The following is a 15,955-nucleotide window of genomic DNA, read 5'->3' as shown; positions in this document are numbered from 1 at the left end:
GATGAACCACAACGGACTTTAGCTATGTAGTGGAATGAGCATGGAGCTCAGCACAGCAAAGCAAGCACTAACAGCCAGCCCCATCCAACAGCAAGGCACTGCACCTACCAGTGCTATAACTAGAGAATTTTGAAACACATTAGGGTATACCTCTGATCTGTGGGTATACCCCCCCAGATTATAAAATGTAATTACACAAACACAGTACATACAAAAGCTGGTGCTTTTTAAAGAAGATTCATAGAATCATTAAGGTTGGAGAAGACCTCCAAGATCATCTGGTCCAATTCATAATAAAAGTAGCCAAATCCATAAATAGAAATGAGGAAAGCAGAAAGCAATTAACACTCAGTTTTAGAGGAGTCACTTCTAGGACCTGTAGTGATACTCCCCACATAAATGATTCTAACTTCTCCAAGAGCTTTTCAACTGCTGTAAGAACTGGAGAGACGTAACTTTTTCAGTCACTCATCACATACTCCAGTTCTACCTTTGTTTGTATTTTTCAGGTGGCAGGAGGAGCTACCTTGATTTTTGTGAATTTTTGAACAGTGACGTGAGCAAGAAGAGTAGTAAAAGCTACATATGAGGCAACATGCCATGCTGAAACTAGCAAAAAAGAAAATCTCACACAGCAAAGACACTGACACTGGAAGGACAGTATTACCTTCATTTTCTATTCTTCTCCATCTTGTCAGAAAGGCCTATGAAAGCTAGGGTTTTCGATATTTTTGATTTCAACCTATAGAAATTAGTGGCATATGGAAGAGCTTCCAAATACTACTAGAGCCTATTTTAAAAATTCCTCTGAATAACAGCTGTACTTCAGAGGTTTCATAGTCTGAGAACAAGAGGTCTCATTCCTGTCAGCTTTCTTAACTCGAATTTTACAATACTTGTTTTTAAAGAGGAGTAATTACAGAATAGCCATATATTGATGGAGGAGGAAGGAGACTCCTGAAAGCAATTTGCATTTTATTCAAAACTTAATTAAATACCAGGCAGAGTCCAACTGCGGAACATTAAATAAAGCTAAATGTACTTTCTATGAGATTCCTGTGACACCCTGCATCCCCTCCTTTCCAGTTTACTCCCTAGCTGATGTATCGGAGTGAACTGTCAGAACATAGCGTATCATGTGGAACTATACAAATTCCAAATCATTAACAGTAGTAACGCATTAATACAGGGGTTAGAAGTGTGCTTAACGTGCGTACTCTTTAATGGGTGCCATCGCCATGTGGTGTCCTTGAAGGTGCATTCTGTAGCACGTAAGGCTTTCTCAGGAACATTAGCTCGGCAGCTGGTGTGAATGTAATCATTGATCAACCCACGGAGCCAAACACTTGAGCTTGGGACAGGACTGGGAGGCTGTGCTCATTTTACGACGTGTGGGCTGACCAGCGCAGCTTCTCCCCCCCCACAAAACACACCAAGCGGCGGGTCACCGCTTCTTCTAGACGTTTAGCACGCGGTTATGCAACCTAGAAGACACAATCACGGGGAATTCTTTTTTATAAGAAAGGACAAAAAAAAAAGGCAATTTTTCAAGGGGAAGCAGGGAAAGAGCCACTTCTTCGCCCCCTCACGGCCATGTAGCTTCTCCGCCGCCCCCCTCCCCCCCCCGGTCTCCCGCTCCCCGCCATTTCCCCTCCCCGGGGGCGGGGCGAGGCGCTGACATGGCGGCGCCCGGGGAGCTCCCCCGGCCGCGGGTCACGTGACGCCGCCTGGGCGCGCGCTCCCGTCGGTTCCGTTCCGTCCCCTCCCCTCCCCTGCCGGCAGGGCCGTAGCGCCATCCCGGCGTGCCGCGCGCGGCGTGGGGCTCCGCCATCCCGCTGGGAGCCGACGGGCAGCGGACGGGGCCCTGCCCGCCGCACCGGGAGGCGGGAAGGAGGCGGACGGGGAGGGGAAGGGGAAGGGGGAAGCAGCAGCAGCAGGAGGGGGGGGCCGCCCAACGGCCATGCCCGCGCGCAGCCCCTGAGCGGCGCCCGGCCGCCCCTCCCCCGCGCGGACGCCCGCCCGCCCGCAGCAGCCAGCCGCCAACATGGAGGCCGTGAACGCCTTCAACCAGGAGGTGGGAGCCGGGGGGCGGCGGGGGCACGGCACAGGGGAGGAGAGCAGGAGGAGGAAGGAGGGAGCGGGGCCACGGCCGCCATCGTCGTGTCTCTCCCCCCCCCCCCCCCCCCCCCTTCCCCTCAGCGCTCGGTTTCCGGCTCTGGGCCGCGCGGGCCCGGCCCGCGGCCTGCGCCGGGGAAGGGCCCGGTAACGCCCGGCCTGCGGCCTGCGGGGGGCGAGGGGAGGTCGGGGCGGAGGTGGAGGCCGGCGGGGCGGGACAGGGAGAGGGGAAAGCGCCGGGGGATCCGCGCCCCGCCGCTCCGGACGAGGGGCTGGGGGGCTGCCCCGGCGCGGGGGCAGGCTGGAAAGGCGCTCGGAGCCCTCTCCCCTCACAAACAGAAGGCCAACCGTCGGCCTCTGGTGTTTTTTTTTTGTGATTCTTTACTCAGCCGGTTAGGGTTTGGAACAAAATGGACAACGGCTGGTTTTGCGTGTTGTGTAAGGAAACGCTCCAGCCCCTATTTGATAAACTTTTCGACACACGGCCTAAACCAGTCCTTAGCTGGACCTCACTTCGTAGATTTGACTGTTGCAGGTCAGGTGTGGGCTGCAGAACATGCCTACCTTCCTCGCAAATAACCGGTTAAAACTAAGCCAGCACCTATTGGAACGTTTAGTGCATTTTGAAGGTTGCCGTGCGTGTTTGCCGAACGGAATCGGGGAAAAATGGCAGGCTACCCTCATGTGATGAAGTCATGCTGTGTAAAGTTCACTCCCTGCAACTGCTCGTCACACGTCGACTGAAAAGCTACTCTTCGTTAAAAAAAAAATATATATAACAGTTCAAAGTAAAAAATAGCACGTGTGTCCTGGTAACAGTTTTTTCATCTGCGCATGTTACATGTTGAACCAGTCGTACAGAAAAAGTGTACAAAAAACCTTTCCCAAATACATTGGAGCAGAATGGCACACGTGCTGCGTTCTCAGTTCTCATGCAGAGCGCAGAAATATTCTTAGCTGGCTAAATATAAACAAATTCTAGCAGATGATTGCTTTTACCTCATTCATTTCAGCATGTTGCTACCTGATAAAACTTAGTTGTACAGATAGTGCTTCGTGTTTCTCATACAATAAAACCCGCTTTTTTATTTTTGCTGATTTGGGAGTGAAAGCATGTGTGACTTTAGAGGCAACATCAGAGTGCCTTGATATTCTGTGACTAACCTCAGTTTTAGAAATAGGCATGTTTTAATTAATGCATCCTCCTGTCAGATGAAGCAAAAGCATAATCATTTTGTTTGATACAATCAGAAATGTGTTGTGTAATTCATTGTGTAAGCTGAAAGGTATTGAAACCCTGGATTTTAGTGTCAGCTATGGAGAAGAAAACTACTTGGAAAAACTCCTCTTCTGTAATCATTTGCACATATGAATAGTTCCATAGGACGGCTTGTACATAGAGTGTTAATTTTTTTTTGTAATTACTGTGCTGTACTTGCAAGGTGTGTTTATGATATTAGCTAAGAACATAAAGTTCTTCAGCTGTTCTTTTAGCTTTACAGAACGTGTGCTGCCTGAGACTGCACGCAAAACAATGCAGATTAAAGTTTGAAACGCCTCAAGCTTTTTTTGAGGAGGGAAAGATTTACGTCAAATACTGTTCCTTTTCTGTGTTTTCTCACAGAAAGTGGAGAAACGGCAGTTTTACAAAAGTTGTCAACGTTTTCACAGGGTGGTGGGGATGGTGCAGGCTGGCGAGCGCATGAGGACTCATTTTGTCCGTAAGGCTACGTTAAAATGCATAGATGATGTAAGGACTGCAGAGGTATCAGTCTTTGCTAACTGAATAGTTATTGAGAGTAAAACAGCTGCAACAACAAAGATGAGGGTTGTCCCCAACTACCCTGTAGGTCAAGGATTCCTCAACGCACTGGCTGACAGTTGTTGAACAATACCATTGTAGAAAGGGACTTGTGGTTTTATAATGGCAACTTCAACTGCAGCAGCCGTGAGTTTGGTTCTGGACTTGCCATGTATGCTAGAGGGGAGGCATTTCCAGTTTTGCTGTCCCTTCTGGTGTGGAGATGGCAGCTGCCAGCTCTCAGCCAGTCTGTGTGCCAGCAGAGACCTGAGCTACTGCTTCAGGTGGTCTTACGATCTTTTGTGATTTTGGGGGCAAGTTTGGTGAGTACAGTGATTTCCAAAATGGTGGGAGGTCCAAGCTCAAGTCATGCAAATGAGGCATCTTCTGGGCTATTACATTGGTATCCTCCTCTCAAAAAAGAGAAAAGCACCAGCAGCATTCATATTAATGCAATTTGTACTGTTTGTTTTGCCTGTAGCTGGTCACCCAGTTCTGTACAAATCATTCATAGTTTTGGCTGACTCCGGTTTCGCTCAGAAGTTCAGGTTTTGGCCTATGAGTTACAGGCCTCTGACTGTATACGATCATGTTGCAGTGAAGTAACAAGTTTCTGCCTGTCAGCTAATTGTGATAAGTATGTGATCTTAGCTGCCCATCTGAATTGTGAGGTGAAACTTAAATACAGAGCTTTGAGCTTGCATGTTGTGCTTAGCAATTGTGGCAAGCTACAAAAGAACACTCCGAGTCCATTAGTTTGTCTCTGGTGATGGGTGGTAACTTACAGGGGTTGCGCAATTTGATCATGTTTGACTGTGTTGCCCATTCCTTCAAGTCTTGTTCTTTGTACCTCTATTTTGAATGCAAGTTTACCTGTCAGTATGCCTCTAAAATTCTCATTTTTCTAATGAGCAGACACATTTTATTTTTTTTTGTATCCAGTGAACATGTTTGCTGTTCTACCAGCTGCACTCTGAGCAGATATTACCGACTGAATAGGTAGGATTTGACAGTTATGTAGTACAGTGTATTTTCCCTGGGGAAATTAGTTCAAATTGTGTCTTGGAAGAATGAGTTAGAATTCGTGTATTGCTTGATGTATATGGTTTGTTACATTAACAGCGCAGTGTAAGTAAATCACAAAAGGTAATTTGATAATGGTACAAAACTTAGATATGTCTTTAAGAAAGCAAGTGAATGTTTTCCTAAAACAACAAAAACACATCTGCCACGGTTTGTCAAGGTTTTAATCCTTGTCATGTTTGAACTTAGGGGATATATGTTTTCTTTTCGTTACTCTGAAAAAATTGGGGGATAGCTTAAAGGTTATAGAAGTCTGAGACCAGAAATAGAGATTTCTTTACAGTGTTGGTGGAAGCAGGATAAAGTCAACTCTATTTTGTAATCTTATATTTGTATTGAGTAATGCAGTACATTCATTTAATCATATGTCTCAGGTTGGGAGCAGGTAATCCGTACCACTACAACAGTTGATATCGCCCTAGATCGCAAATGGAATAGATATTTTGTGGGCAGCACCTTCCTTCTTTACCATTTATCTTTAGTCAGTGAACCAGTCAGTTGTATTTTTGTTCTGTACAGCCATCCTTCACTAATGGTAGGCTACCTTTTTGCGTATTCTGTTACAATCCCCTTCCCCCCAGTTGTTTTCTTTTTTCATTTTGTCCTTGCCAGCAAGCTTCATCTCCCTCTGTGGAGAGGGTGGCGTTCAAAGGTTTTAACTTTGGTCAGTGAGATGTGGGTAACCTGTATTCTGTTGCTCCCTGTTCTTCCCCACCCCAACACCTGTAAACAGAAGTTAGCAGGATATCCTTCATAGTGGTTCTTCAGCAATTTACTGAAATTCACGAATCCCGGTTAGATTCCCTCTGATGTATGGCAAAGCAGGAAGAACACAGCTGCCAGTATCTGTGGTTGGAGAAAAGACAAAGCTCACGGTCTTCTCTGCATTTTGCCCACCATTTGTCCCTTTCAGAAAGCAGTGAAAGCTACTACCTTTTGCAGCTCACTAAAATATATCCTATACTCCAGAAGGTGCTACAGGGTGTATTTTTAAGCAAGCGTTGTATTCCACGTGTCCTGGGAGAATTGCTCAAGCAGCAGTTCAAATTATGTTTGGATGGTGTAGAGGACAAGAAGGGTAAGAGAGTGCTCCTAGAGTTTTAAACCAAATTTAGTCCTTCTTTAGTGGGTGATGGAGACTGAAATCATTGCAGAAGTAGTGTGCAGCCCTTTGAGGACAGAAGTTGCTTTGTTGCTTTTATGACTGCATCCCATCAGTTGAAGGATCATCGTCATTCTGATAGTGAAAGATGTGTGTCTGTTTCTTCTGGACTAAACCGTTCCCGAGGATATGGAAAGCTGTGATGTCCTATTGGAAATTTCTTGGAATGAGAAGAAATGAGATGAGAAGCTTTTCAGGAGACGTACCGGACTAGTGAACACAGCACTGACCCTAAGAGGCAGATAAGTTTCAAAAACATTTGTGTAGAAAATAAAGTTCTTGTCTGTGTGCTCTAATGCTGTCATCTCCATTTGACTGTTTTTTAAAAATATATATATATATTTTTATTTGTTTGTTTTGATCAAGATTTTTCTCCCTAGTGATTCTGAATTTGTGAATGGTCTTTCTAGGCCATAGAAATAGCTTAGTGGATCGAGTATTCTTTTTGCTGAGGTTCATATCTGATCAAATTTAAATCTCACTTTATTTTCCAAAGAATATAGGCTGGCTGCCATGAATGTTATGGTGATCTCTGATCTTCTGTGACACCTAATACTTGGTATGCTTCACAGCTGATGGTTACGAATTTAAAACTTACTTTGATCTTCTGAGACATAGCGTAGGAACAGAAGTTTGGTAGCCATTGTTATCTTCCTTTTCTTAGCAGCTCAAGGAAGAACTGGGTGAGACCTTAGGAAGAAAGGAAGCAGTGAGTTTTATAGGGGAAGGAAAATGTGTTTAACTGGTTTTCTTTGGACCCATGTGTATTTTTTTAAAAAAAACATCTGACCTCTTAAAGATCTGGTCATGAATGATTTTGTTAACAAAGCGCTGTTACTGTTCTTGTGCTGTCTGTGCTTGGTAGTCATGTCCTCTACCATCCGTTTTTCTCTAAGTACGTGAACAAATAACTGCACTATATGTAAGTGACTTGCAGTTTGTCTTGTATGGTTTCTAAGTGCGTAAATATATTTCAAAAAATAACAAGTGAATATAGAGTAATAATATGCAGAGTAATGACTGTATCATAGGTGTGTGAAGCCTGCTCAAAGAAATGTTCTTGGACACGTGAGACTTGCTAAAATTGTTGAGGGTGTGTTAGACTCCTCTGTTAAAATTGGAGAAGGAAGTTCGAGTGAGAATATTTTAACAATGACCCAAGTGCTTGATATCTGCTAAACACTGCATTTCTTTCAGTAGGTAATGCATCTCCTGTTCCTTTTCTGTGGGTTTTATTCAGTGAGTATGTAAAACCGAGCTGTACCTCCATATTTGTAAATAGATCTCTTTATAGCAAAGAGACTTAAGCGGGAGAGCAAAGCCAGAGAAGGCATTACTTAAAAGGTATTTACCTTCCTAATATGTTAGCTGGTGCTTAAAACAGATAAATAGACTTAAGATCAGGCATCAAGCTCAAAACACAACAAAGATTGTAAACCTCTTTTTTTTTCCTTCTGTGCCAATGGGTAAGTCTCAAAGGATGTCACTGTTTCACTTCTTTCCTAGTAGTTCAAGTTTTGGGAAACGTATGAGCTGTTTCTTATCTCTGGCTATTTGTCTTGAGTAGAATAGAATGATTCAGTTGGAGGGGACCTACAACGACCATCTAGTCCAACTGCCTGCCTGCTCCGGGTCTAGCCAAAAGTTAAAGCACGTTACTGAGCGCATTGCCCAAATGCCTCTTGAATGCTTGATAGGCATGGGGCATCAGCCACCCCTGTAGGAAGCCTGTTCCAGTGTTTGACTACTCTCACAGTAAAGAAATGTTTCCTCATGTCCAGCTTGAGCCTCCTGGAGCAGCTTTGTGTCATTCCCATGTGTCCTGTCACCAGTGACCAGGGAGCAGAGGCCAGCACCTCTCTCTCCACTTAGCTCCTCAGGGAGTTGCAGAGCAATGAGGTCGCCTCTCAGCCTCCTCTTCTCCCTGCTGGACAACCCAAGTGCCCTCAGTCCCTCCTCACAAGACATGCCTGCCAGCCCTTCTACCAGCTTCGTTGCCTTCCTCTGGATACTTTCAAGGACCTTAACATCCTTTTTATATTGTGGAGCCCACAACGGCACAGAGTATTCAAGGTGAGGCTGCACCAACACTAAATATAGCAGAAGAATCTCCCCTTTTGACCGGCTGGCTGTGCTGTGTTTAACACACCCCAAAATGCAGTTTGCCCTCCTGGCTGCCAGGGCACGCTGTTGGCTCACGCTGAGCCAGCTGTTGACCAGCACCCCCAGGTCCCTTTCTGCTGAGCCTCTCCCCAGCCACTCCTCTCCCAGGCTGTGCCTGTGGCCAGCGCTTCTCCATGCCAGGTGCAGCTCCCAGTATTTGCCTTTATCAAGCTTGATGCCCTTGCCAATTGTCCAGTGCTTCAGTCAGCATAAGTCCTTCTGCAAGGCCTCTCATCCCTCTGGGTGTCTGTTCATCTTTTCCGGCTTGCACATATCACTGCCTGATCTTGCTTTTTTTTGTAATGAACTCAGTAATAAAGTGAAGCTGATAGTATTCTTGCATTTCATCTTCTTGATAAGATATGCTGTGCTAGATGTGCTGCCTTCTTAGAGTTCTAAGGTAGGGCTGTGGGTAAACTTTCAAGTAGAGCATCTCCCTTGTTTCAAAAAAAAAAAAAAAAAAAAAGTTTCTCAGGTTTCTGTGTAAAATAAGCCCCTAAAAGGCACTGATAGTAGAAGAGCAAAAATGAGTAATTTGGATTTTGAAAGACTATTTTGAGCAACCTGATCAAATGGGAGGTGTCCCTCCCTGCCCATGGCAGAAGGGTTGGAATTAGATGGTCTTTAAGGTCCATTCTAACCCAAACCGTTCTGTGATTCTGTAGGTCATCATCCTGTTCCTTCTCCTGTTATCTACTTCTCCTACTGCACCTCGCCCTACGCCTTTGATATGAACCGGAGCAGGTTGTACAGTTTGAGTTGGAAGGCCCTGTTAGTTTGCTCAGTTCTGCCACATGTTCTCCAGTACTTCTGCATTTTACATTGATCTGGGGGGATGTTTACTAGCTCGCCCTTTAAATAGCATGCAGAACAGGTCACCACCTTTTTACTGTCTGCTAAACTTTGAGGAGTGGCTCTTTTTTTGTTATTTAGTTGTACTTATTAGCCTAAAAACGAGCAGGTGATCTTCCTCCCTTTGAGATTCTTGGATTTAGAGGTATTTTATCCTATACATCCATACTGTTATGGAAAGTGTGCAGAAATGTTCTTGAATGAGTATTGTGGTTTGAGTTTAGTAGGCTCTTTATTCTTTTTTTTTTTTTTGTAGTACATGGGTTGATACAGAGCAACAAAGAAAAGATCCCTTTAAAAACACGGTGCTTTAAAAAACGTGCTGTCACAGCACACAGACTGTCAGTTATAGAAAGGGAGGTTCCAGAAATGTTCGCAAATTCTTGAAATGAATTGTATCCTAAGCCAGAGCTTGTGTAAAACAACCGAGCATTTTTTCTTTCTACTTTCAAGAGGTAAGATGATTTTAACTGAAATAGTCAAGTTTTTTAATGCCCTTTGATGATGATCTTGATAGCATTTTGTGGCTAAGCCTTTCTGTTAGTTACTCTACATTGTTTTTCCCTTGTGTGTGAAAAGATCCACACAGATGGCAGGAATCAATTCATCCTAAACTACTGAAATTATCAAAAGTAAACAAAAGTACAAGTCTTGAATAGTCCTTGGGTTCATTAAAATAAGGTTTCACTTCCTTTCTTCTCCCTTGCTGCCTCTTGCCCTGTTGTGCCCCCCATCCTTGGCAATGGGGATACCCATTTGACTTTTGATTGCCAGATAAGCTGTTTGGGAGGCAGTAGCCTCTGCCTGTTCCTTTAAACAGCAGTGTCACTACACAGGGAAGGAAGGCAGGGAGCAACTACAAGCTGTTTCTTTTCCCCAAACATGCGGTTATGGTTGGTAGGAATGCAGTGGCGAGAGCAGCAAGTCATTTCCGAGCAGGTCACAGGCTCTACTCCCGTTGGAGGCAGCATGCTGCAAGTGCTCTTAAAGCTAAGCTTTCGCACCTAGGTTGCTTCTTGAACTGATCATAGTGCGCTTTGAGGAATTAGATATTGCAGTATTTTTGGAAGAAGATTCCTCTGAAAATAGACTTTTTTTTTTTTTTTTGCATATATTGGTTTTGGGAATGTGCATGAAAAAGGATTTAAGTCTAGTTGAATGGGCATAATACTGCACAATTTCCCTTCCTAACAGTGAAAATTTACAAGAAACTAGTAAGGCTGTATAAATTTTAGGTTTACCCTTCTTTACAACATCATTTTGACACATGTAAGTATTAGAGTGAGAATTAAGTAAAAACCAGGTTTAAAATACTCACTTGGTATTTTAAAATCTTAAGAAAATTCAAAAGGCAAGGAAGTTTTGGTGTGCCATTCAAAAAGCTAGCTGCGTGTGTGAAGACAGAGCAGAGTATATATACAAACGTGTGTATGTATGTGTGTTTACATATAAAAATGTTTTCATCTGAATCCGATAGATGTTTCAGCTGTAGTTCATCCTGGGCTGTACTCTCTGGAAATATCTGCATGTACTGACCTCATTGCTTTTACTGTGTTTTTGTTGCTGTTGCCCAGAGTGCTGTCTGTAACAGCAAATGAACAATTTACAGTCATCTGCTCAGTCCTGTTCTTCCAAAGCTTCTGTTTATTCCTGCCTTATTAGCCTCAGTTCCAGCCTCTCATGTTCTTTAATTAATGCCTTCTTGAAGCTACCATGTTGTTTATTGCATCCTCCCTGGCTACTTCACTGCATCTAGCTGGTTTCCCTTCTTCCTGCCCTCTAGCAGTTCTGTGCTCCTTGCATGTTTTTCCCCCAGTTGTAACATCATTCTTGGGATACCTTTTCAGACACCATTTTTTTTTTTTTTCCTCTTTTCTGCAACTTGTTTATTGTCATCTGTCCTGCTACGAGTGCTCCCAGTTTCCTGGTTCTCTCCTGTGGTGTTCCTGAAGAAGGAGCGCTGAAGTGCTGCTTTCACACTGGCTTCTTTGTTCTTGTAACACAGGGCTGGCTCCTTTTTCTGCAGGGCTGGTTGCTCCTTGGTGCGTAAGGGAAATGATACGGAGTGCCGTATGAAATGTTAGCTCCTTTTTCTCCCGCTCCACCTCATTTTTCAAGCCTTCTGGTGGTCTGTTTGTGGTTGTTGGGTTCTTTGTTAATTTTGTTTTTCATTGCATCTTGAAACAGATTTTCCATAGTTTTAATGTAAGCATTTGCTTTGTTCATCACGAGCCTTTGCACTTATTCTAAAGAAAAATATAACTCAGAATTGAAATTAAAACTCAGACACCTCTCTCCTGTCTTCTATCAGAAAGATTGTATTTGGCCATACCGCGATTTGTCAGCAAGCAGAGATGTTAGCTGAAGTGTGTATTACAGCTTGAATGGTTTTAAAATGAAATATTCTGTCACTGGAGCTTGCCTTTTATGGAGATTTGTAACGAAAAGCCATAGTTTTGACTTGGTGTTGGTGTTGGAAAGGATATCTGGCTACTGCTCTCTTGAAGGACAATTTTTCTTCATTCCTATCTCTTGGAATAGGAATGTAATTAAAAGTATACATACATATATTCTTGCTTACTCTTTGTTTTTTTTTAGTGCAAAGCTTTCATTTTGAACTGCTGAATGAAAACGCTGTGAATTTTCTTGCCTTCAAATAATTGGCTGTATTTTTTTTGCCTTCTGCACAAACATACCTACTTTTTTTCCTTAACTGAGACAACGGGTAAATCCGCGTAAGATGGTCACTTCAAAAATGTCTTGAAACTTTACATTCGTAGAAAAATAAGAGTGATTTATAAAGGACTTCTTGCTTTCCATTACACTGTCAAATGAAGGTATTTTTATTCTGTACTTTGTTATGTGGCAGGCAGTTTATTACATTTTTGACTAGTATTCAAGGGTTTTAGTTTTTCTTTATTTCATTGTGACAAACAAAATTACTTATGTAATGCAAAAAAAAATTTCTATGATTTGTGGGGAAAAATTCAAGGTAAAAATGATTGTGTAGGAAATGTTGAAGATCTGTTCCTTGTATTACAAAAACCATGATAATATAAGGATTCTCTCTGCTTCTAGTAAGCTATGGCTTAAATTAAGAATTAAGTTCATGGGAAGAATAGAAAATAATATTTAATGGGGCGAGAGCACCTTACTGTGAGGTGTAATTAGGAAGGAGGGCTTAAAAAGTACTGCTGGAACATCCTGGCTTCTATTTCTGCCTGGAAGATGGGAAAGAAGATTGGAGAAAACTGTTCTGACATGCCAACGTGGGTTGTGCATCCAGGTCTGCAGACAGGCAGAGTAGAAGCAGTCACAGTACGCCATAAAACCATAGCGTAGCATATGGTGTAGTTTCAGCAATCGGCTATTTTTACGATGGGAAATTACAACAGCAGCTTATGGAGTACATGGAGTTCAGTGTAGATCCAGAGTAGGCAGACTGGGCTGCAAAATGGTGAAAGGTGCACAAGTTTTGGTGTCGTGTGTGCAGTGCTTGCTTCTGGGTGCCTGACTGTAGGACTGGTATTGAAAACCGCCCTTCCAAAATCTCTTACGTCCCTGTTCGCTTAGAAGGCTCTACACGCAGCAAATTAGAGTAGGAAAATTACGCCACTGAGATTGTGCTGGGGACCTGAGGAAAACGCGGTGCTCTTTCCTCAGCTCTGTGGTACCAGCTGTGATGGTTCTACATCCAGGTTTTAGTTTCTTGCAGTTTCTGAAATACAAATTTAGTTGTTCCTTCCAGGGTCATGGTTAACACTGGAAGACAGAGTGATGTTATTTTTTCTCAACGCCAAGACTGAAAACTTTGCAAAATTGTTTTGTAAAAAATTTTACTGATGTGAGATGCAAGTCACACTGATGCCATTTGTGAATGTGAAGTTTGTTTTTTAGCTTGCAGTCACACTCAGATTTAAAGAGATGTATATCCTACCTGTATCCTATCTGTTTTGAATATAGAATGTGTTTTCAGTGAATTTAGACTTGAAAAAAATAACAACTTGGATCCTGCATTACTAGATTTAAATTCCTTTTTGTGCTTAACATTCTTAACAAAACAGCACTTGGGTTTCTTAAATTTTGGTAGGATTACAACTTTTTGATGTAGTGTACTTGGGCTATGCTTAAAGAAACTAGGATATAATTATTCTGTAAGTCTGGTTCACAGAGTGCCACAAATTGCCATCTGTAGTAAGACTAGTTGCTTCTTAAAGCTTTGTCCTTGAGGATCTAACTTTTCCACTGGGCAGCATTAGTATGGAGAACAGTGCAGAGGATTCTACAAAACAGTTGGTGCAGTTACCTTTAATAATAATACGGGATGTTCATAGCAAACTAAGTATCTCTGTTAAAGACATCTGCAATGTCTGCATGTATAGCAGGATAATTTGAAAACTTAGCATTGATTTGATGGCCTTGATGGACGAAAGTTGGCATACTTCTATGCAAATTATTTTAAGATTATAGGATTATGTCAGTCTATCTATCTGTAGGGATGTCCTAACATTTCTATTTTTTAAGATGTTCAGACTAATTTAAATCAAGACGCAGTTAATTGATTTCTATTGCTTCCGTAAGATAGTTCCTATACTACACGCAGATAGCTGTTTTTAGACATATGTGGGACTTTGACAGTAGCCTTATCTTGCAAATTGCTGAATGTGGGCTACTTCACAAGGAAGACAGCTTTGAACGTTGCCTAGAAAGATCTGCTTGGTAGTCTCTTTGTTTCAAGGGCCAACCAGCATTGCAGTGATATGTAATGTGGAACATCTGTAATCAGTTGTCTGAAATGTTGTCGTTTTGGATAACAGCTTAAGTTTCATAATACATTTCTAATATTTGTTTGTGTTTTTTTTTTTTCTCTTCAGCTCTTTTCATTGATGGAGATGAAACCTCCTATTTCCCGAGCAAAAATGATTCTCATCACAAAAGCTGCCATTAAAGCTATTAAGGTAAGGTACAATTGCCTAAAAATAAAACAATAACAGTTGCAATGTGTTATTATTTTACTTCTAAGCAAATGCATCTCCAGACTTCCCAGCCTTAGCTTCATGGATGTTTTATTCTAGCTGGCATGAAGAAACAAGTGGGTGGTGAACATCTCCTGGTTTTAGACTAGTAGCATAATGCCAGCTTCATTTTTTGAATCATTGCTTTTTAATGCCACCCACTCTGGTGTTATGATTTCTATGTAATAAAACTTTAAACGTTGCAGCATGCAACTGAGTTGTAACATATTAAAACATACTGAACTCGCTTGTAAAGTAAATCCAGAAAGTTCTCACTAATACTCAAAAAGCAGTATGTCTTTTGTGTACACGTTGAAACACTTCTGTAGAAAGGATGGCTTATGTCTGTCTGTTCTCCCTGTGATTTTTTTTCTCCATTAGCTATAGAGCTTGATTAATTCTAACATGCTTCTTTCTCGAATGTGATTTCAATATTTTATTTATAGTCCTTCCTAAGTGATAGTAAGCACAAAGTTAAAATGTTTCAAAAATTGTGTCACTATCAAGTAGTTGAGAAATTAATTTATGTATTTATTTTCCAGCTCTACAAACATGTTGTCCAGATTGTAGAGAAGTTTATCAAAAAGGTAATTAAAAAAAAACTGTCTGCATCTGTTATTCCATATTATTAATAATGCTGGTAAACAGTCAAAAAGGCTACTGCTATTCAATGATTGATGGAAAGAATCAATTTTTTGTAGGGTTTTATATGTTTTGATATCTGAGTGATAATCTCCTCATTTGAGTTTTCCATACTACATTAAGAAGAGGAAGAAAAAGGACTGTAAAACTCCCCCCTTCTCCAGTCAGCAACTATGGAGGAAACTAGCGATACTGAGCTTGAAACTGATTTTCACTGGTGAAGATAATGCATATTTTAGGAAATAAAATTTTTATACTTGCCTAGGCATGTAGGACAACAAGCTAGAATGTAATGATTCACTGAAAGGAAACTTGCCTACTGCCTAACATAAGTTTGTCTGAGTGAACAGGAAAAATACTTCTCCATTTGTGGAAGATTGCAGTTCTTCTGCAAGTTGCATTAAATACCAGGACATAGAATTGATGGAAGAAGTCCAGTGCATTAAGTGTAAGGTAGCTTGATGACACAATTGTGACAGTCTGTACAGGAATGTGGTGGATCTGTTGTTTTCAAGCTAAAGATACTTTAGAAGCACTGATAGGGAAGGTGAAGGCTGCTTCAAGCTAGGCAGGCACATTTTGCTCTGTTCCAAATGTAAAAGCAGTTTTTTTTCTTCCTTCTCAATTTCTATCAACAAAAGCAAAGCACTAAAAGGATTCTACCTAAGCATGATACAAAAGTCTCTTCTGTATGCACGCACAGCTGTAACTTGTGTTTCTATAAAAATGTTAGTGGTCCCTTTCTCCAATGTAAAGAAAATACTTCATTGTGTATAAAGTCATTGTTACATAAATTGGAAGGTTTTTTTAGATTAAGATTCTTAAACCTTTTCTTTGTCATTTTAGCAAATTAATAGTGCATAATACCAACTTCTTTCAGTACTGTAAAATAGTCTATATCTTTTTGTATAGATTTGTATGTGAAGTATCATTGAATCTATTTAAATACTTGCTTTCATTAAGGGAAAAAAAAAAAGTTAACATCAGATCTGTGGTCAGTTTGAAATTCATCATTCTATTTGCTTTTATACCATACATGATCTACATAGGCTGAAGCCTCTATAGTTTTAGAAACAAATGGTAATTGTGTTGATGTTTTGTTTTTTTTGTTTTTTTTTTTCC

At 41.6% G+C, this 15,955-nt stretch overlaps 1 protein-coding gene across 2 annotated transcripts in view; it reads left to right on the top strand.

Annotated features, from left to right (window-relative positions):
• The first annotated feature begins 1,705 nt into the window (after window positions 1-1,705).
• The window catches only part of SCAF4 (SR-related CTD associated factor 4), a 46,223-nt gene continuing 31,973 nt past the window's right edge, over window positions 1,706-15,955 (top strand). Inside the window, exons 1-3 of one of the 2 annotated variants that reach the window (XM_035315605.1) lie at window positions 1,706-2,074; window positions 14,051-14,134; window positions 14,734-14,778. In XM_035315605.1, the coding sequence (XP_035171496.1) occupies window positions 2,045-2,074; window positions 14,051-14,134; window positions 14,734-14,778 (159 nt within the window). In that variant the 5' untranslated portion in view covers window positions 1,706-2,044. The remainder of the gene's footprint in view (window positions 2,075-14,050; window positions 14,135-14,733; window positions 14,779-15,955) is intronic. The other variant, XM_035315606.1, reaches the window with a different exon arrangement.

This window comes from Oxyura jamaicensis, chromosome 1 (genome assembly GCF_011077185.1).
Source record: "Oxyura jamaicensis isolate SHBP4307 breed ruddy duck chromosome 1, BPBGC_Ojam_1.0, whole genome shotgun sequence".
Lineage (NCBI taxonomy): Eukaryota > Metazoa > Chordata > Aves > Anseriformes > Anatidae > Oxyura > Oxyura jamaicensis.
The sequence above is the reverse complement of the archived record's forward strand: the minus strand, read 5'-3'. Positions and strand labels throughout refer to the sequence as shown.